The following is a 22,953-nucleotide window of genomic DNA, read 5'->3' as shown; positions in this document are numbered from 1 at the left end:
AGGATCAACTCTAAGGGATATGGTTCTTTTCAACAATCATTTCAACAAATCATTTCCCCTGTCTGGGGCTTAGTTAATCCACTTATTAAATAAGGGAATTGGCCTAGTATTATTTCCAAGATCTCTTGCAGGTCTCAATTCTGTAACTTAGGCTATCCTTCTAGAGTATTGGACAGACTTACAAATTAGACTACAAATCCCCCATAGGAGTCTCCATCCCCACATAATCTCACAAATCAACCTTATAAATTTCTTTAGAAAACAAATAAAAAACAGACTAAGGGCTTTCATTATCCCTTTTATTACCTTACATCACTCAGATTTATTCTAGACATTGAAACAGGCAAAGAGGAAGGAGAAAAAAATGGATTTTTTTTTTCTCTTCCAACTTGATCTGTCAAAAGTATATTGTAGGAAACCATGGCATTATCTCTTAGAAAAAGAGCATTCAAAAATTAATTTCTATGAAGGATTAAGAAGTTTAAAATAAACCTCTGAGTAAGCAATAGGTAGGTAAGGTTTTAAGTGCAGTGAATGTTTCTCATTCCAGTTCTATTAGAGAAATGCCAGAGGGCCATGCTTCCAAAGGACCCTCATGCACTCAATTCTCTGAGGTTTCCACAAAGAATTTAAATAAAAGCTGAAGGGGTTGCATAGGTTCAGTGGTCTTCAATTTCCTTTTTTATCTCGGAAATGTATGGATGATCTTTGCCATGAGCTACTTCCATAATAGCGATAGCCTAGAGGAGAAAAAAAAAATAAATGAGAAAACTGATGGTTTTCCTTTTAGCCCTCTCACAGATCCCTTTTCAGCCTCTTCCATTCTAAATGAAAAGAAGTGAGGGGGAGGTTTCTTCATGCTTACTCTGTGGCTCAGGTTGAGAAATGGGATTCTTTATTTTTCCTAAAAATGGTTCAGGCTTATGGCTATTGTGGGGTTAAAATTAAAGGACCTTATTGGTCACTCAGGCTCACTCCCTCATTTACTGATGAGAAAACTGAGGTGAGATTCAGAGAGTAATTTCCTATGATCACAAAGAATTCTTTTGTCTGAAACAAACCTTCTGAACCTTTTTTGTATATGATATAAACCTCTTTGACAGCTTGGCAAAGCCTAGGAACAGTTTGGAATGTTTTTAAATGAACAAACTATAAAGATTGCAAAGAAAATCAATTACGTTGAGATATAATTATGAATATGTATTTTTTTTTTAAAGCTCTTAATCCTAGGTAAAATCCCAGGCTCTAAAGCAAGTCTAAACAGGTCAAATATCAGGAAAAAATAACCCAGATAATTAAGATTTAAAAACCAAATAAACAAACATGTATTCCCATCTCTTATCGAGTGTTTCTCAAGGTGTCTTCTGTGGTGAGGCCTTTTTAGCCTCACTCTTCTGGATATTTTAGGAGAAAGAGGTTCTCCATATGGTTTGGCTAGTTGTGCTCATCCAGGTCTAGATGCATTGATCTGAGGAACCTCCAACATGTATATGAGTGATTTCCCCAGGAAAGCAGAAATTTACCAGTAGGGAATGGGAACTGCAGGGTGGATTTGATTTAAATCTAATCAACTGAAATTATAATTTAAATCACTAGAAAGGAAGACCCGAATATTCTTTTCCACCAAGTTTTCTCTTTCCTAGCAAAAACTAGTTTTATAAAAGGTAAAGGCTTCAGGTATGTGTTGTTTTTCAGTTATGTTCAACTCTTTGGGGCACTTAAGCCGAGATCTGAAGAAAAGCAAGGGATTCAAGATGTAGATGTGAGGAAGGGGTACATTTAAGTCATGTGACTCAGCCTCCAGTCTCATCAAAGGTACTAAAGAGGTTTACATAAAATGTCACATACAAGAAACAAAAACTAAATCAATTGTATTAGAATAATGTAAATAGAGTAATAGGGAATGTCTGGAAGGGTAGAGAGTAGCTAGATTACAAAAAGTCTTAAGTGCTAAGGCAGAAGAGTTTTTACTTTACCCTAAGGAGATTTCTGTGGAGCAGAGCTTCATGGTTACACTTCTGTTTTAGGAATATTAATTGGCTGTTTTGTGGAGAATGGGCTAGAGAAGAAGGCTATCTGAAGCAGGAAACTCTTAAATTATTATGGGTGATAGGTGATAAAAATCTGCCTGAACTAGAGTAGTTGTGGTCATAAGAAGAGAAAGGTTTGGATGTGAAGGATATGGTGCAGGTAGAACTCTATGACTTGGCAGATGATTAGACAGGAGAAAGAAAAGAATCGAGAATGACTTGATGGTTACAAACTTGGGAAATGTAAATGACAGTGAAATTCTCCAAAGAAATAAGGAGGTTTGGAAGAAGGGCAGGAGGGAAGGTAAAAAAATCTGAGATGCCTATGGGACATATTGGGCAGATATCCAACAGGTAATTGGTGATATAGTGTAGGAATTCAAGAAAGAAATTAAAGCTGGATGACCATTTTCATAGAAATGCTAATAGAATCCAAAACAGCTAATGAACTTACTAAGACCTAGCATAGAAAAAATAGAAAGCACCACAGAACAATGGGAGATCCTTGTGATTGGTTGGCAGGAGATGGATGATGTGCCAAGAAAGTGGACTGAGACATAGTCAAAAATGTGGAAAGGGAATCAAGAAAAAACAGTGTTACAAAAGTCAAATTGGGAGAGAATGTTTAAGAAAAAAATATAGATGAATGAGAACAAAAGATTAATCAATGATAGCTTTGGAGAAAACAGTTTCAGTGCAATGACAGAAGTTAGAAGTCAGGTTACAAGAATTGAGAAGTTAGTGGGAAATAAGGAAATACTTTCCAATAACCGGCTGTCAAAGGAGAAGAGAACTAAGAAAATAAATTCAGGGCTAGTTACAGTCGATCTGTATGAATGGAGAGACACAAGTCATTTTTGTAGGTATGGCAGAAGCAGTCAGTGACTGAGAAATTGAAGATGATAAAAAGAATGATTGATGAAGCAAGAATGGCTGACGAAGAATGAATGATGGATAAACAGGATGGAGTGGAATCAAGGGCATTAGGAGAGGGGCTGATCTTGTCAAGGAGATTAGAACCAAAAAAAGAATGAATAAAGAATGATACCGAAGTTTTATATGTGGAGGAGGGGACAATCAACCTATCAATCAACAAGTATTTGTTTGAATAAGTGAGAGTACAGAGTGGAAGGCCTCTATTTTCTCAGCAAAATGGAGGTGAGGGCCGCATCTCAAAGGCTTCAGGGAGGGAGTTGTCTAGAATGTCAAGGAGATTTGAGGTTGGAATTATCTACAGTGGGACCACAAAGATTTAACATAAGGATGGCTTTGCAGAAGTGGGGCCGCCTTTGTAGGAGAGATCAGGGAGGACTCATCTTCACCTTGTGCTAGACCATGCCCTCCAACTGACAGTATAAAGACTTGGCTGTGATTACAGCTTGAAGCCAGTGAGGCTAAGGCTATGGCCCGGATCACAGTGTGAGCCTATTATTTTCAAATAGAAAAAACTCTGGCCAAATGTGTGCCATTGGTCACGGTAAGTTTCTGTCAGGAGAGTGAAAAATCATCTCCACAAATGTAAAAATAATTCCTCCAGCTGGTGGGTCAAAAGGGTCATCTTTGTATAAGAAGTGAATTATCTAAGTTGTTGTATTAGGAAAAAACATTATTTCATTTTATATTCTTTGGGGTCCAGACAAAAACGACCTTCTTTTGTTGCTCAGACACAACAGTCCATCTGCCTTCTCACATTCTCACCTTCTCCTCCTGATGGCCAGCATTTATATATAGCATCAAGGTTTGCAAGTGCTTTACATATATTCTCTCTTTTAGTCCTTACAATAACCTTAAACTTAAATAAAACTTAAAAAAAATAAACTTAAAACTTGATTTTTTTTTTTTTAAATAGCTGAGACTAGATTAAGTGACTTGCCAGGAGTACACAATAAGTATCTGAAGCAGAATTCCAACTCTGGTCTTCAAGACTCCAAACATATTCTTTCAACTGGGCCATAGCTCAGTTCAGGCTTGTTCATTCTTTCTGAGGCCTTTCCCAATGCCTCCCCCTTTCCATCCCCACAACTGCTAGTGCCTCTTCCCCTCCCCCAGGTCACTCTGTATTTATTTTTTATGTAGATCTATATATACATGTACTTTCTTCCAATACAATAAAAGCTCCCTGAGAGCAGGTACTGTTATGCTTTTGTCTTTGTTCTCCCAACCTCTGGCACAATACCCTCATGTCACAGAGATATAATAATTATATTAATGATACACTTCAAGAATAACTTAAACACTTAAAAAAAAAATTTCAAGATTGGCAAAGTACTATAGCAGTGTAAAACAGGCAGTAGTACCAATATTTAACTTTGAGAGGCAACTGAAGCAAGCTTGGCTAGAAGATGGTCCCATCCTCCCCTTCCACAAGAGTCTGCAGAAAAGCCAAGTTACTAGAGAAAAGGAAAATTACCTTTTTCAGCGCTTTTACTCCTGAAGCTTTGTGTTCTAGGCCCATATACAGTCTTCCTAGCTTGAGCCACATGGAGGCCACATTTAGGGAATACAGTGGATAATGTTTACTAAAAGACAACAAAAAAAGAAGAAGCCATTTTATTATCAGGTTTTCTATCCTGGCATCCATGTGTCCAACCTGGGGAAAGAAGCCTTGAATACGCGCCTTGGGTTAAACCCCAAAACTTCCAGGCCCAGTCAACAATCTCAGAAATGTTTACTGGTACACACCAGGGAGTCCAGTTGGGAAAGTCTGGAGGAACCAGCACAACTTGGACCAATAAGGACTCACCACTTCAGAATGCACTTATGTACATTGTATTGAATGTACTTCGAGGGTTGTATGCAAAATAATTTAAAATGCACTGGGAGAGGATGCTCTCTGGAACAATCTTATGGCAAACCCATTTTTAAAACAATGTTCCCTTTGTCCATTATGGATATTCATATGTTGCTATTAATATTTTGAGCCATCTTAAGATCAGGCCTACCTTCATTAGAGAAACTACTCAATGAAAATGACTTCCTGACTCAGGGAACTCAAGGATACCATTTTTATATATTAAGAACAGCACATTATCACAGTAATCCTAGGTTTACTTAGCCCTTCCAGTTGTATGACAAAGGGAGGAGGCGATGCTATTTAAATTTTATAAAGCCAAAGACCATACTTCCCATTTCTTTGCCATCCTCTTCCCACCCCAGTAGAGAATATACTCTATATACCACGTATATCTTAGTGGATATTTATGGAATTTATTGAGCAATGTCTGAATTAGTGGGACTTTCCCGTATGCTGGGCAATTGTGCAAATCCTTTCTCTGGAGAACTCAGATCTCCCTACACTGGCTGCATCAACCAAATGGGGAGATTCTCCTTTGCTCTTTGGACAGGTGGGTGTGAGAAGCTGGAATTTTGGAGGTTCAGTGCTCTGCCCCGCAGAGGCTCCTCGGGAGGTGGGGACTACAGGGGACACTGAGAGACTCTGGGAACCAGCTGAGAACTAGGAGCTGGACTTCCCTTCCAACAAGAAGAGCAGAAGAGCGGCCGGATATTTCTGAGCTAAATGTGGGAAGATTTTGGGGAAGCTCTGAGCTTGCACATTCCTGGCCTCTCCCATTCCAGGGTGCTGGGAGGGGGTGGGGGGTGGTGAGGAATTAAATCTCGAATTTAAATGGCAAACTCAGTATTTGGATAGTTTTCAAGAGCTTACTTTCCCCTCTTGCTCCCTCTGCCGGCCAGCTGAAGCAGAGCTGCCTAAGGACTGAGCCTTCAGGGTAAAGGCAATAAATTCCCTGAAGAAAGAGTGAAATCAGCCTCTAAGTCTCAGGGCTTAAAGGGTCCCTGAGGATTTATTTATCTTATCCATCCTATTTGTAGTTATCTTTCTGTTCCAAAGCAGAGAAGCCCTTTCCTGTTTTCAGAAATATCTTTTGGGGGAAAAAGTGCTTTGGTCTTCCTCAGCCACACATCCCAGAGGGTAAGCACAGGACACTGTTCTGTGTCTAAGCTAGGATGGTATTCAGTGGGTTTAAGTCCAACTCCTCCTACGCTGTCCTTGGCAGAGATGGAGAACAGGAATGGATGAGTCACTGCTCTCTGGAAGAGGGTCCACCTTCAGGAGTGACCCCACAGTAAGTCACCTCCCAGGAGAACGGGCAAAAATGCCCAAAAAAGAACAAAAGAGTTTTAGTGGCAAGAGAACGGATGGGGAAAATATGCAGGAAAGCATGATTCTGTACCTCGTTATGATTTACAATGGGCCTTCCCCCAGGGGAGGGGCACTTGTATCTCCGTGGACAGAGAGCCAGCCCTGAAACAAGGAAGACCTGGGTTGAACTCCACCCCTGATACATGCTGGCTGGAGAGGCAAGTCGCTACTTTTTAAGTGAAAAAATTTCAAGATGATAACACTGCAGAGAAGGGATGTGCATTAGGAGAAGTGGAAATTCCCTTTATGAATGAAATCCCATCCAGGCCCTAACTCTGTGTCTCCCCAAGACTATCCTGGGAGGTAGGATACATTCATCTTATAACTGAAGATAAAGGTGTTTTAGGTAGATCGCAGCTCTTGCCTAAGGTCTCACACATAAAGTATGTACTCGTGGTGGGCTGGGCTTTGGGCCTGGGACCTTTCCTCATATAGAAAAATAATTCTTTAGTCTGGTCTACTGCTAGTCCCATGGGACAAGTATGTAAAATGCTCTTTCCTCAGTTTTGGGAGAATGGGAGAGTTGACTTGAACTCCATGGCTATGGGCTTACATATGGATAACTCAGGAAGGATGGCTTAATCCTTACCAATATGGATATCACCATGGCTAGTGAGGGTGGGGAACTGCATAAGTGATAACTACTTCCCGATGCCTGGCTGCCTCTGAAAGCAGAGCCCTAAAGAGACTGAACAGCTTCCAAATAATGAACACAGACTTGCAAGTCTAAAGATGTGCAAGGAACCAAAGGCTGCCCCTACTAGCCACATTCCAAGAAGAACCAGCAATCAGCTTGGATTCTGATCATAGAAAGAAAAACAATTCCTAAATAACAGTTCCAGTGAATAAACACCCCAAGTCACCTGTAGGGCTTAATTATTTTCTGTCCATAGCGCAAGGCACCTTCCCAGTCCTGCATGTATAAGCATACGCCCATAGCTTGGTACATCATGTGTAACATGTACACATTGCTGTCTTCAAACAAGGAGCCCATCTTCTCCTGGCTGAGTTCACAGATCTCCAACAGCTCGCTAGGGGTTGCATTGGAATCAAGGAAAAATGCGCAATATGGCTGGCTACCCAAAATTACGTACCCACATGATGCTACCCTGGGTCACAAGATTTGGTAAAGTGCTTGAAGGACACCCAATTCTATATTCAAACCATCCCAAAAAAGGGAGCAATCTACATTGTTCTTAAACATTTCTTGAAAATGAAATAATTCTAATAAAATTACTTATTTCCTTTTAAAAAAAAGCAACGGAATCTAAAGAGCTTTGGCCATATGAAAATTGACAGTCTAAATTAAGGGATAATTTGAATTATATCTTAGAGGTGAAAGGGAAATTAGAAGTTGATAAGCTCATAGGTATACAGCTAAAAAGAACTTACAGATGAGGATACTAAGGGACAAAAGACATAGATGATTTCCCCAAAGTCACGGAGGTAGTAAGGAGCAAAGTCAAAATTGGAAATCAGATTCTGACATTCCATGTTTTTCTTCTTAAAAATTCTTATTCTGAACTGAAACATCACATAAAATGAGTATTTCTACTTAGAAATTAGAACAGAAAAAAAGATTGTGTATAAAACTGAATAACTAACAACTAAAGCTTGTTTTTTTCTTTAAGTATATAACAAATTCAACATATAACTTTCAAAGCTGTCCTCATTTGTGTTTTTTTTTGGTCTTATTTTCTATTTTATTTTATGCATTTAAAAAAAAAAATCCTTAACAACATTTTCAGGGCTATTTTCAGTGTACATGCTGTCATCTCCAACTCAAGAGAAGAATTCCTCCTGAAATACTTCTGCCAGGTGATCATTCAGCCTCTCCTCAAATAATTCCAGTAATGATGGCCCAGACTCAAAAGAGCCCATTCTATTTTAAATAAATCTAATTGTCCAGAAATTGTGCCATATACTGAACCAAAATTTGTCTCCCCTGTATTTCTACCTACAAATCTTGGTTCTTCTCTCTGTAGTTACATAAAGTAAATTAAGTCTCTTTCCCACAAAGCAACCCCTAGGACACATTGCTATTATATGAAATTATATTATTATTCAAGGCATGTAGCTGTGAAAACATTCTGGGCAGAGTTTTGGTAAATGGGGAAATTTTAGAGACTCTTGGGCAAGCTTTCAAGTTTTGAATATCGGCCACAGGAAAAGCTGGTTCACTTAAATGCAACAACTGTAGGAAGTAACGATGCAGATAATGCAAAAACCAAGGATAACTCCCTCCTTTCTCTTTCCTTTCCCTACCTCAAGGTCTCTAACACTTAGATTTGCCTATAAAAAAGCAGCCACATTTCGACAGACATACATTCAACCACATAAATTCTTTGGTACCCAGTCCTATCTTTCTCATTGCTCATCTACTTTATCTACAGATTGCTTTATATATAGTAACTAAGTAAGTAAGCATATATAATGCACGCTTTTTCATTGTCTAATTAATTAATTAATTCATATGGATAACAAGACTGACTGCACAATTACTGAGGGTCTACTAAGAGACTTGATACTATAGGGCTCTATATAGGTGTCTTCCAGGAACTAAGGCAAACTTCAAAGAATTTTTTTTCAGACCCTCTGCAAGGAAGCAAAGAATCCCACCTGGAAGCTGAATTCAGTCTAAACTAGTCAAGTAAGAAATAGGGGAAGTTGCTTTCTACACTTGACAAAGTATAAAGTCTACCCATTAAAGAAGCTCTCCTTGTTCAAGATTCAAACTCCATGTCCCCCATCTTTCCCTCCCATCTCTTATAAGGAAATTGAGAAAAAGATATATTTATAATGCTTGGCCCGTCTAAATTCCTCAATGACATTCCGTGCATATTTCACCATGTCGCGGATGCTTTCAGCCTTTGGGGGCTCACTCAGTTTTCGTATTTCCACCTTGGCTTTATCCTGCAAAAAAAATATATATGAATGTTATGAAAGGAACCATAACAGTGGAGAAATCTTTCAAGCACGTCCCTGTAGATCAACTTGCAAGTTATTAGATGCCCACAGGCACTTGTGGAAAAAGGGAGTGGGGGGCAGTAGAAAGGATGCTGAATGAGATGTTGGAAGGCCTGAATTTGAATCCCAGCTCTGCTGCAAATTACCATGGCCAAATTTCTTTGTTTCTCTCAGTTTTCTTTATCTGTAACATAGGGGCTGATCTTATAAGGTGTGTGTGTGTGTGTGTGTGTGTGTGTGTGTGTGTTTTTGTTTGTTTTAAATAAACTGGATTCCTGCTGATTAGAAGAATGAAGACTCATGTGAACTGACACATAATAAAATAAGTGAACTAGGAGAATCACTTCCACAATGACCACAATAATATAAAGGAGAACAATACCAACTGGGAGACAGCAGAACTCTGATACAATAAGACCAAATGAAACTTGGCAAAGAGATAAGGTAAGTACTGTAGCTAAGGTGAGGTAAATAAAATAAGTAAGGAATACACCTTCAGATGTGGCTGATGTATTGATTTTGCTTAATTGTATTTTCTTCGTTATGGGAGAGAAAATTATTGCAGAAACTGGGAAATATTAAGCAATGTAAAAGAGAAAAGACATAAATAAAAACATTTATAAAATTTCTAAATTTTATAAATTTATAGAAATTGATTTATTAGTAAGGCACTTTCTAGCTTGAATACTGTGCTTTAATGATTCTGAATCAGTGTGGGATAAAGAGAAATTAATCAGCAGACCTGAAAGAAATTTAATATTTTAATAATTTTTTTTTAATTGGATTTCATGGGAAACACTTGACTAGAGCATGTTTCTCAGCATGCATTTGTGGTCACATGGAGAAGAAAACAGGGCAGGGTTACTGTGGGTGGTGCTATAGTAAACTCGATCTTTTAGGTCTCCTAGCCTAAAAACTTCTCTAAACTGGTTTGTGAAGTTGCTAGAATTCTTTTTCTGTGGTTTTGCTGCCCTTCCTGTCTCCTATTTTTTCTTACCACTTCCAAAGGTATATTCCATTTTAAAAGATGGCAATTTGGAAATTCCTTTCCATGCCCAAATATTCATGAAAGCCGCTTCCTGAACCCAGTACTGAGTTGCCAGAAATAGGTTTGACGTAGAGGGAAAACAGATTAGTAACAGAGGTTCCTAAGAATATCTTGGCAAAGTTGGTGCCATCTGTAAAATGAGGAAGTTCAAAATGATGTCCACTAGGCCCTGCCTGGCTCTGACTGGTTGAAATATCATATGTCAGAAAGGCTACTCTGGATCAGCTCACTGATCCCTCTATAAATTTTAAAGTCTTTCAAGTATATGTGTGTGTGTGTGTGTGTGTGTGTGTGTGTGTGTGTGTGTGTGTGTGTATACACAACAAGAAACAAAATTAAAGGATTAATTGGTTTTTTATAAAGAAAAATGCCCTCCTTAACAAACTTCTCATACTTTGGTGAGGCATTTACGCTAGGATAGGACTTTGTGCCCTATAAAAGGCTAGCACTTAAGGGACCTTTAGGGTTCATCTATCCCAACTCTCTCATCTTAGAAATGAACAAATAGACCTAGGAGTATTTTCAGGGACTTGTCCAAGATCACAAAGTTTTCTGGAGGCAGGAAGAAGGGACTAGCACCCACACCTTTGAGAAGCATGTGCTTTTCTTCCACAGGCTGCCATGATAAAAGACTTCTAAGATGTTATCATCTGAAAAGGGAGAAGGGAATAAGCATTTACCTAGTATGTACTAGGCACTGTGCTAAGTGCTGCTTACAAATATTATCTCACATTCTCACAACTACTGTGGGAGGTACAGGCTATTATATTATACCCATTTTACAAATGAGAAAATGAAGGCAGACAGGTTATAAGTCATGTTCAGGATGACACAGCTGGTAAGTATCCGAACTCAGGTCTTTGTGCCTTATGGTCCAGCACTATATGCACTGTGATGATAGCTCCCTCTAAAAGCTTTCTCCCGAAGGGATGGGAAGGAGCACCTTTTCCTGAGGTGAACAAATTTCCTGGGATGTGGGGAGTCCAATGTCAGTTTGTTAGGAGGAGGCAGATGTTCCTCCTGGAAATGGGTGACCAGACTTGTCCACGCTGCAGCAGCCTTACCTTTGCTTTGGTAGTACATTCCCTACACTCGCATGTAAAGAAATAGGAGTCTTTTAACCGGTCATTCCGATCCTCTGTAGGATACAGCAGGTCAATATAGCTAGTAAAAACCTAAGGAGCAAAAGAAAAAAAGAAAGATCATAGTGTTGAGAGGGACACAGTATATAATTCTTATCACAAAAGTAGTGTGGTATATATAGCTCTTTGGGTTCAAATTCTCCCAGATACCAATTCTGTGGACCTGGTTTTCTTATCTGTAAAATGAGGGGGTTGATTTCAATTAGAGCCCCAGTTCTTTTCACTCTAAATCTATGATCCCATTCTCTAAGATATTAATAATTTACATTGTTTCATTAATAATCTTAAGTTAATGACTTCCTGAATGAACTTTGAGTTGTAGGATAGTATAAAGAAGAGAAAAAAAGAGCCCAAGAAATGCACAAAGGTTGAATAATTGGAGCTTATCATTCCCTTGTATTAACTTCTTATGTTAGGAAAATCCCTTCCTACCAGTCTAAAATGTCTTAATTCTGAAGAGGTTTTTGGTTCTCTTTGGGTGAACCTTAACTAGCAACCTAAAAGAGGTCCGTCCCCCCCAATGACTCTTGCCCGTGTCCTAGCCTTAGAGGGCCGACTGTAGATTTCACCCAGCAGGGCCCACTCGTGACTCCTGCAGAGAAGAAAGGACTCTTGTTGGGCCGTTGTATGCTATCCTTAGAATTAGCTCACATTTTTAGTTTTTTATACTTTTATGGCATCAACTTGGACTTCTTGAATGCTTTCAGAGTAGCCACTCCTGCGTGTTGAAGGCCTTGGTGGTGAGACATTTCCCTTTTCCTCCTAAATCACCCCTCACTGGAGAAAGAACCCTAAGCTGTAGCTTTTGTTGCCAAGAATTCTGTGTCCCGGCCGTAGGGCAGCCCCAGGAATGGGAGGCCTGGGAGAGGCAGGACTACCATCCCACACAGCTGGCTGCTTTCAATTTTGCCAGCTGTGCCCAGGAATTTGGGAAACTCTTAGCTTTGGTGCTCATCAGGCCTGCTCTTGAGTTTTCTAGCATGCTCCTGTCACTAAGCCTCTGAGCATATGGAAGAGGCCAACATTTAAATATCCATTATCTAGTCACTGGGACCAGCGTTTGCTGATCATCCCACATAATCAGGCAAATGTCTGAGTGAACAGATGGACCTCAAATAGCCTTTTAAGTGCCAACAACCTTGGGTTCCAATACATATATTTGAGAACAAACTTGTAGGGGCCCCCAGTCTTGGTTCTAGCACCCCAAACTCAAGAACCCACAAAAGCAAAACATTACATTTAGTTCTTGCACCCCTTCTCTTTGCAGGGCCAGAAGCAAGGGAAAAAAATGCCTTTCTACTTTACTTAGTGACATCACTACATAATTTTCCAAAAATTCAAGGAGTAAGGAGAGAGAAAGCAGAAAGGGCCACAAAATAAACCTTCCAAACACTCTCCTCTGTAAAGGCCCCAATAGCCTTTCCAACTTGCAAGGGCGGATGGACAAGCCTGTGCAATACTCACACTAGCCCAGGAGGTGGAGACAGAGTCCAGCAGACGGTCCCTGCTCATATCAGTTGGTCACTGCCATGAATTGCTCATCTTTTCAGTCTGTCCCCAAATGAGCATTTCTGTTTTAAATGACTTAATTATTCTGACTAATTGGGATTTTTTTTTAAACAAAGAGGCACTAGGGTAGTTTTTACGAGACAGATATTCAGGAACCTAGACAGTTCTGCCAAGGATAGAGCACATTTCTCCCATAGTAAGAAGGCACAACGCTCTTTTTAGGCAATAGCTTGTTTTTTTTTTTTTTTTTTTTCTTCAGAACAATCTGCATTTCAAGACTGATATAAAATACTCAGATTGAGATTTACATTAGAAATTATCAAGGTGATATTTGATTTGAACTAGAGAATGATAATAATCGATGTTCCTACCAGTAACTCGAATATAAGTGTGATCTATTTTTAAGCCAGACCCTACCAGACAATTTAAAGGATTAAATTGCGGAGTGCCACAATGCAGACACTTTGCAGGTGAGCAGAATCTAAGCACAATTTCACTCACTTTAAAGGAAGTATAATCCTACCTAGGGATTATAACCCTCAGTAGCACTGAAAGCAGAATACTGCCTGGCAAATATGAAAATAAAGTGAAAATAGCCAAGCCAGAAGAACTGAGGAGAAACTAACAAAGTAACATAAGGATAAGTGAGTGCGTAGAAATGGACCAAGAATCCCAACTAGGGACCTTGAAAGAGGAAGTGAAAAAGTTTTGATACTTTATTTTCTGAAATTATTTTAAATAAAATTGCTCTTAACCAAGTTTAGTTGTTTCCATATAATCATATATACATAGTCATATAACTTTGGCAATACCTAATCAATACCATATAACAGTATAGAAAACATAAAAGAATGATGAAAGACACCCACTCACCAAGAGAGTAGCACCTCTAAATCAGGACAACCCAACTGAATGTAAGCTCTTTTATTGCAGCAACTGTTTCATTTTTTCCATATCTTTGTCTGGCACACAGTAAATGCTTAATAAATGTTTACTGATTAAGTGATCAATTCACCCATGCAATTCTTTGAGTGAAGTCAGCCTCTTTTCTATCTAATAAACAACTCATTCTGTTCATTCCTTACAAGAGCCATGTATTTGGCTGTTCATCTTAATTGGATATTTGAAGGAAAAAACCAAACACCACAATCTTTGAAGCACCAAAATAATTTCTGTTGACTGGCAAGAGCAAGTTAGTGGAGAATGTGAGTCACAGCATATTACCAATGATAATTTCCACATAAGAACCAAATGAGGAACTTCAGCTAAGATATGTGTGCTTTGAAAAGGAGGCAGACTGTAAAGGAAGAAATAACAAAAGAATGGTGTGAATGGTGCCCATATGATGACCTATGGGGAAGCATACAAGGAAATTCTACTAAAAAAATTTACAAAAAGACATGAGAAAGAATCACACAGGATGAAAAGACATGAAGGTTTGGGGGTCTGTACAGAACATGGATCCACTGAAGATGGAAAAAAAAATAAACAACATCAAAAACAACCCTTGAATACAGAGGGTATGGAAGAGCTGTGGCAAAAAATATTAATGTGACAACAATTCATATACTAGTTAGGGCAGACCCTAATTCAAAGGCTATCTACCAAATTGCAAGTAACAAAAAGAAACTAGTACTAAGTTATAAGCCTGGATAATCCACAAACCAGATAAACTGTCCCATGAAGAAACTGAGAAAAGACTATAAAGTTGAGTGGGTGAAATTCATGGCCATTATTTTCAGTGCTATTCACTTCACTCTTCCTGCTGACCTTGCACTGATTTCCCCCCACAGGTTAACTTACAAGAAAGGCTGGCTGACATTCATACTGCGGTTCATGCTGGTTTATGCTCACACTTACCTCATCTCCAGGGTTTATTTCCTGCACAGCTCTCACTTCAGCCAGGGTCCCCTTATAGGTGACAATCACATTGGGACAACAACTGTGGTTCATCAGTGCAACGCTATTGTCAACGGAGGAAAAACAAACTATTTATTTCAAGGTGATTGGCAGGAAATTAAGCACCACTCAGCTGAGAGAAACTTTTAAAGAAAGACTGTCACTTCATAATACTAATCTTTTAAGCTAGTAATTAACAATTTCACTCACTTTAAAAGAAGTATAATCCTATCTAGGGATTATAACCTTTGGTGGCACTAAAAGCAGAATAAACGCCTGGTAAATATGAAAATAAAGTGAAAATAGTCAAGCCAGAAGAATTGGAAGAAACAAAGTAACATAAGGATAAGTGAATGAGTAGAAATGGACCAAGAATTCCAAGTAGGGATTTTGAAAGAGGAATTGAAAAAGTTTTGATACTTTATTTCATAAAATCATTTTAAATAAAATTGCTCTTAACCAAGTTTAGTTGGTTTCTATTGGCGTTTAATATGGATTTCTAATAAAATTAAATTTAAATGTGGGTCATCTCAAGATGTAAATTTCCCTCTCATTAGGATGCATGGTTTCAAGAGCATTATATATCTAAACATCCTCCATAAACTAAAATAAGCAAAGGCCACTTATCAATCATTTTCCAAATCACTTTTTTATATTAAGGTACCATTTCCAAAGCCAGCTCTCTTCAAATTCTGAAAAAAAAATCCTCATTCTCTGCAATGTCTGGTTTCCTACATGGCACTCTGCTTAGGATTTCTTGGCTGATCTTGACTGAGCAAATTCATTTGTGTTTCTCTGCACCTCAATTTCCTCATCTGGAAAATTGGGACAGGGCTGCCCCTGCTGTTCTCATTCTACTTCTCAGGACTGGTGGGAAGGATAGACAGTTCATGTATGTGAGGGGCTTTGAGCTTCTTCTGATTGTATCAAGGTCAAAGTTCTAAGAACAAAAATGTCTAAACTACAGGGAAAAAAATGCTTGATCTCTGAAAATCTTTGAAATCCCAAGGCCGACAGGAATTTCAACCCAGAGGACTTTTTTCCCCCCAATTAAAACTGTCTGAAAACTGGGGCTCATCCTCACACAAGCTCTCACATCTATAAATGTTATTGTTACAGTGTCTGATATTATAAATTCCTTACCTTTGATTACTAAAAGAAAAAGAAAAAAACTTTCTTCCATTCACACCAAGAATACAAAATGACAGCACTGACTCAGTAGGTCAGTTTGCTCCTTGAGGTCTAAGGGAGAGCTAGCAATGGCCACTCCTGGGCACAGAGGAGAGACCAACTACTTTCTTCTTGCTTTCCTAAACTCAATGCTACCAGAGGCTTGGGGAAAGGATGAAACTGGCTACGTGGCATTCTGCTGTAATTCAGCTTTATTGGAATGTGATGAGGAGGGATTCAGTGCACCCTCCTCCTACTCCAAACTGAAGACCAAGAGACCAGTGGCTTGACAACATACATGAAAGAAAATCAGACTCTTAAATATTAAAAAAACTCTCAAATCGAAGAGTCAAAGCATACCAGCTCTCTTCCAGGAAATATAGCATGATTTTTTTTTTGAGGGGGGGGAAGGGAGACTGGAAATGTGATTTTATTAATTTAGGGAACTCCTTTGAGACACTTCCTCTAATAATACTGAATGATACTTGTAGTGTTAGGCACTTGATGGACACCCCAAGAAGCCTGTATGTATCAGAATTGGGCTATTTATCTAGCTATGCTCTCATTACAGTGCCTCATGCCGAGTTCATTAGAAAGCAAACGAAAAATATTTTTTTAGGCATCCACAACTTCAGAAACAGAAACCTTTTTTAATTAAAATGATCAACTATGATAGACTTAGCTCTTCTCAGCAATTCAGTAATTCAACGCAATTCCAATAAACTTTGGATGGAAAATGCTATCTGTAGCTAGAGAAAACAGCTATGGAGACTGAATGCAGATCAAAGCATGCTGTTTTTGCCTTCTATTTTCTTGTTTGTTTTTTTTTTTTCCTTTCTTGTAATTTTTCCTTTTTGTGCTGATTTTTCTTTCTCAACACATGGAAATATGTTATAAATATGAATGTACATGTTTAATCTAAAATTTTTTTTTAAACTACCACTTCCACCTCTTCTCCTCCCCAACCAAAGAAATAAAAAAACCTCAAAAATAATAAAAAGAATCTGAAACTGTTTGTTTTTATGGTGGCATAATTTTTTTTTATTAGCTATTGGAAAGTACTGAAAAAACTTCCTTGTTCAAAATGCCTTAATGTTTTCCTATTGTGTCTTCAGTCAAATCCTCTCTTCAGTATTTGAAGTCCTTTCTAATCCAGCTCGAGTTTTTCTTTCTAGGATTCTAAAATAACTCGAGAGACAGAGGGACACTGAAAGCAGGGCACTGGATTTGAGGCCAGAAAAACTTGGGTTCAAATCTCACCTAGATACTAGCTATGTGACTACAGGGAAGTAATTTGATCTTTCTGTGCTTCAGTTTCCTCTCAGAAACATGAAAGAGTTGAGATTCATTGATTTCTAAGGTTGTTGCTAGCTCTGAATCTGAATGCCAGCTGAATGAATCTAAATTCATCAGAGCCTCTCTACACCCCAGTTTCCTCATCTGGAAAATTGGATTCTACACCCAAGATTCTAAGTATCCAATTAACTTGTATTTTGGCCAAACTGGCCCACTCCTTGTTCCTTGTAACATTTAACTCTCATCTCCTTCCACTGTGCAGACTGGGAGTGGTCCACTGACTTTGCACTCCTCTCTATTAGAATCCTTGCTCACTACAAAGTTCAGATCACCCACATCAAATGTTATATTCCATGAGATATCGTTAGGTCTCCACATGAGATCTTTCATGATCCTTTTGGCTATCGATTCCTCCTCTCCCAGATAAATTTTGGATGTATTTTTAATTAACCACTCAATCATCAAGCTTTCATTTATTAAGCTCCTATAACATTTTAGGTATTATACTAAGTGCTAGGGAAACAAACCAGCTCTTGTCACTAAGGTGCTTACATTCGACATGGGAAGATGATATTTATAAGTATAGGTATATACAAAATAAATCCTTGATAGATATGTATATGTAACTATACATATATATATATATATATATATATATATATATATATATATATATATATATATATATATATATATATATATATATAAATATACATAAAATATGCACATGTGTGTATGTAGATGTATGTATAATAGTATTTCTTTATATCTATATGTGTTTCCTCCCCGCCCCCTACTCCCAACATAAGATCGTTGAGGGCCAGGCCTTTTTTGGTTTTGCCTTTGAATTACTAGTAACCAGTCACAATGGGTAGGCATTTAATACATAAATGCTGATTGATACTTTGGTTCCTAAGATACTGGTTTCAAAAGAATTCACTTCAGAGATAGATTTGTTTTCAATGAGATCTCTAAAGGGAAACTCTCCAATGCTCTCCTTCTCCCCTAGGAAAAATGTCATGAAGTCACTTCAGTGTGGCTATCAGAATTCAGACAGTGGCGAGGGACTCCATGTGGTCTTCCAGTGTTAAAATTAATGAATAAACCTTCTAGTTATTCTAGAGGAAGGCACAGTCATTGCTGTTCAACCAGCACAAAGCGACTTAGTAATTCGTTGGTGACTTCTTGTCCTCTGGGTTAAGCAGCAAATTGGGAAAGTCACAAAAATTCAAAAAAACAAACAGCATAGGAGATGAGAGACTGAACTATGACCAAAGGCACGGGTACTTTAAGGGTCTTGCCTGCATGTGTCCATTCAAACATGCAGCACCTCATTTCTTTTGAGGGTAAACCTTATTGAATTCATATGACATTAACTTGTATTTTGATTTAATTTGGATACAGGCTGTGTTCACTGTTCCTTTGTACTATCTCTAAAAAAGGTCATTTGTATTTGGGCAAACACGAATACAGGGAGGAACAAATAAACTATTTATGAAAACAAACTGGTTAAACATTTTTAAAGCATCCATTTTCATTAAATAATAACCCTGCTAGTACCAAAACATAATCATGTCTAACAATATCCAATGATCAAATGAAATACCATATGTAAAACATTTTGTAAAACCTTAACACACTCTATAAATGTTAGTTATGTAGCTATATATACATTGTTCTTTAAGAATAACATTTGTCAAGTGCTTAATATAGTTGCTAGCACATAGTAGGCACTTAATAAAACACCTACTGCTTTCCCATTTTCTCTCCTCAGAAATATTTTGTTAACATCATTTGAAACAGTCTCTCTTCAAAAGTGGGGGATGGGTTACGAGAAACCATATTTCTTTAATAAGTTTCTCTAATTCACTACTTCAGCTGGGCCTCCCCCCCAATTCAGTCTGAATTAGTGAGGTTTTTCTGTATCTCATGCTGTGCCTTCCCCATATTCACAATGATCAAAAGTTGAGATGAGGTGAGAGCCAATATTTCTTCTAAGCAAAGCTATGGAAATACCTTAGTTGGCAATTAATCGTTAAAACTGAAGATTACCTGAACTGAAGATTATGTAGAAAGCAAATTTCTCAGCAGGGTATGGGACTATTGCTCCTATGAACACTATAAAGTGTTCTTTAATAACAGTTCTCTGCCCGGCAGGACTTAACAAGCAACTGCTCTGATAACTACTACCTTCAAATCCTTAAGTGCAGGGGAAATATTTTGAAACCTGGCAGAATTTAAAAGCTGTCTTAATTTACTTGGAGTTTTATGTCTGCCACATGCAGACATTAGGTAGATTATTTAAAAATCAAAAAATTCAAATTCACGTTAAGCTAGAGAAAAGGAAAGAAAAGAAGGCAAACTCGGCCTACTCTGGAAATATTGCTGATCCCAAATGTGAAAGTTCTTCATCTTCAATTGTAAAGCCATTGCAATTAACCTATAAAAAAAGAAAAAGGGAGAAAGAAACAAATGAACAAAATAAGAGGCAAGAATTTCTTGGGGGTATAAACCACTGTCCTTCTTTTTGACCTCTGTCTGTCACTAGGAAAGACAATCTAATAAGCATCTTTCCATAACATGAATATATCTCCTTTCTTTTAATATGATGGTTTTACTATTGACCTCCCAGGCAACAGGATATATGCTTAGAGTTCTTTCTCTGATAAAGTAAAGAGAAAAGGAGAAGCACTTTTTACTTTTGTCTAAATTCTTTAATACACTGGAACTGTTACATTTTTTTTTTTAAATTGTTTAAAATCAGTGGGCCACTAGCTAGGGCTTGAAAATATTTGTTCTTCAGACATAGAGATCAGTGTTTTGATGGAACTTTTTGACCTTACTCAACATAGGGTGTGAGATGAGAAATTCGTTTCTGAATATTGTGACTTTGCCCTATTCTCCAATAACTGTGGCCTACCGACCTGGGTCATCTCTAGATTGGAATTTTTAAAAAATCACGAAATTCACAACAGGATGACTTACTTCTTAAATCTCATATAACAATTCATGATGCCCATGACTTAGCAGCACTTTACTACTGTTAATTTCCAAAGCAGGAATAACTTGAAGAGGTTCATTTGTTCTCCCACTCCCATCCTTTCCTTGGCATTTAAAGCCCTTTATGATCTGTAGGCTGATTAGACATTGTTTCTCCTCTTGTACTCTCTGCTCCAATCAAACTGGTCTCTCGTACCTAATGTTCCCTCCCTCATTTGGACTTTTGTACCTGGCTCTCTCCCAATTCTGAATGTTCTCCCTGCTTACCCTTGCCTCTGGTATCTTTCCTGGCTTAGCTCTAATGGCACTTCCCTCAAACAGTCCTTTCCTAATTTCTTAACTCATCATCATCTCTCCTCCCCATCCTGCCCACCAAAGCGACTTCCTTTTTGTCTCTTATATATCTGATTCTTATTTATCTGTGAATATATTGTATGCCTAAGTAGAATGTAAGCTCTTTGAGAGCTGAGACATATATATACACAGAGTCTCAGACAGAATAGGTGTTTAATAAAGGCTTGTAGATTAATTAAGTCATGTAGTCAGATAACTATAAACATAAATGAGTTGTGGCAGTCTATGGTTACCCCACGTTCTGCCACAACTGTCAAATAATTAGTTTCACTCAATCTGGACATAAATACCTATCAGGTCTTACCTGAGCACACTTCAATTCCTTTGGTATCAGGAGAAAAAATGGAAATGATGCTAAATTGTGAAAAGAAAAACAAAATCTGCTTCATGGTAAGCCATGAAGCCTGGATGCTAGTACCCTTAGGGAATTGATTGTTTATTCAATAAGCATTTATTAAAAACCTACTCTTAAGGCAGCTGGTAATATAGTGACTAGAGGATGAGCCTGGGGTCATAAAGAAATGAGTTCAGGGCCAGCCTCAGTCACTTATTATCTGTGTGAGCCTGGGCAAGTCACTTAACCTGTTAACCTCAGTTTCCTCATCTGTCAAAAGGAAATGCTAATAGCATCTTCCTCCTTGGGTTGTTATGAAGATCAAGTGATAATAATAATAATTATAAAGTGCTTGGCATAGTGCCTGGCACATAAATGTTAGCTATTACTATTACTCTACCAGCTTACTTTTTATCCCACAACCTGTGTCTTGACCATGGCAAACATTCAATAATAGAAATACACTGAGGCAATTAGATGGCACACAGACAGAGTACCAGCCTTGGAGTCAGGAAGCCCTTATTTCAAATCTGGCCTTAGATACTGACTAGCAGTGTGACTGTGCAAGTCACTTAACCTTTACTGCCTTAAAAAAAAACCTAGGAACACATCATAAAATCATAAGTTGGAATCTGGGAAGTGCCTCAGAGGCCATCTGGTTCAAACATCACTTTTTAGATGAGGACATTTAAGGCCAGGCAGGTTATCTATCCAAAGAACCAAATTAGAGTGTTAATTCAGGTGCTTTGACTGTAAATCTGGCACTCTAAGAACATAGCCTGTTGCCCTTCAGATAAATAAATGAGTAAAGCAATGAAATAGCTATCTGACTAGAGGCCACGCATCTCACTTCTCCACTTGCCAACTTCCCTGTTTGTTAGATTTCGATGAACTCAGATCTTTCTCAGCTTTAACATTCTATGAATCTATCATTCTATAACTAACTCCAGCCCCTCTCCTTTCTCTATGATAGGGGATGCAGAAGGCATTTCTTCATGATGGCAAGCTTTTCTGGAAGGTCGTGATAGAAGCTCCAATTCTACAGCAATTTACTTGGCAAGTTTCTCCTCCCCATTAAAATAGCCAGGCAGAAGAAGAAAAAGTAAATTTCACCTATTAAAAATAAATTTTCCCCCAAAATCAAATCAAGCATACATGCCTTTGCTAAAGTTATTCTCTTAATTAGCATTTAGACTAGATGTAGGCTGTGCAACAAAAATATACTTCCCAACAATGTGCATATTTGTGGTAACTAAAACACACTTCAGTCCCAAGGAGGGAGGGTGGATGTGTTCCACTTCCAGCAGCAAGTTCATTCCAAAACTCTCTCCCAATACAGATGTCATCTTCATCTTGCATTCTCACTGGCCATTTGCCATGCTAGAATGCACTAACTTTCACCCATCAAAATTCTTCTCCTCCTTCAAGCTTTGGTCCAAGGCCACCTCTTCCAAAAAGTCTTCCCCTGACTCCTTTAGATGAGAATATTCTCATTCTCAAATTTTCTGAAATAATCTGTCTGAATTTTATCTTTGTTTCTACCTTGTCTGTTTCCTGCCTGGTACAATATAAGTTACTTGAGGGGAAGCACTTTATAATTTTTTAACTGTATCGCAGTAGTTAGCAAAATGTTTTCATGGAGAAGCAGAAGTTTAGTTCAACAAACATTTATTCATTAGCTAACATAGTAACTGTGGGAAAGCGACTTTCTTCTCTTTGGAAGTTTTTTTCTTTACACAACTTAGAATAGACTGGATGATTTAGAACCTTTCAGCTTTAAAGTGCTATAGTTCCTCTTGTGACCCAATTCACTCTCTCGTGACCTTCAGAATGATCTGGCATAGAAATCCAAAGTGTGATATCTTAAGGGCTTTTCATTAGGACTCTAACAATAGTTTATCATAGCGTGTGTAATGTCCAGGCTAGCTTTCTGGGGGTCCTCCAGATGGGTCTTGGTCTCAGCAGGAAGACACCACAAGAATGGTCAGGAATAGAATCCAAAGTCTTTATCGTCTCCTTCACAGTCTGTGTCTGTCCCAGTC

The 22,953-nt window shown here is 38.2% G+C and overlaps 1 protein-coding gene across 1 annotated transcript in view; it reads right to left on the bottom strand.

The window, feature by feature from the left end:
• Window positions 1-285: 285 nt before the first annotated feature.
• Window positions 286-22,953, bottom strand: part of SMYD2 (SET and MYND domain containing 2) — a 79,444-nt gene continuing 56,776 nt past the window's right edge. The window contains exons 6-12 of the mRNA XM_074309149.1: window positions 19,596-19,663; window positions 14,719-14,821; window positions 11,272-11,382; window positions 8,985-9,105; window positions 7,056-7,230; window positions 4,441-4,549; window positions 286-740 (exon numbers count right to left, since the gene is read on the bottom strand). Of these exons, the coding sequence (XP_074165250.1) occupies window positions 660-740; window positions 4,441-4,549; window positions 7,056-7,230; window positions 8,985-9,105; window positions 11,272-11,382; window positions 14,719-14,821; window positions 19,596-19,663 (768 nt within the window). The 3' untranslated portion in view covers window positions 286-659. The remainder of the gene's footprint in view (window positions 741-4,440; window positions 4,550-7,055; window positions 7,231-8,984; window positions 9,106-11,271; window positions 11,383-14,718; window positions 14,822-19,595; window positions 19,664-22,953) is intronic.

Source organism: Sminthopsis crassicaudata, chromosome 4 (assembly GCF_048593235.1).
Source record: "Sminthopsis crassicaudata isolate SCR6 chromosome 4, ASM4859323v1, whole genome shotgun sequence".
Lineage (NCBI taxonomy): Eukaryota > Metazoa > Chordata > Mammalia > Dasyuromorphia > Dasyuridae > Sminthopsis > Sminthopsis crassicaudata.
Note: the sequence above shows the minus strand (reverse complement) of the source record. Positions and strands in the feature narration are given on the sequence as shown.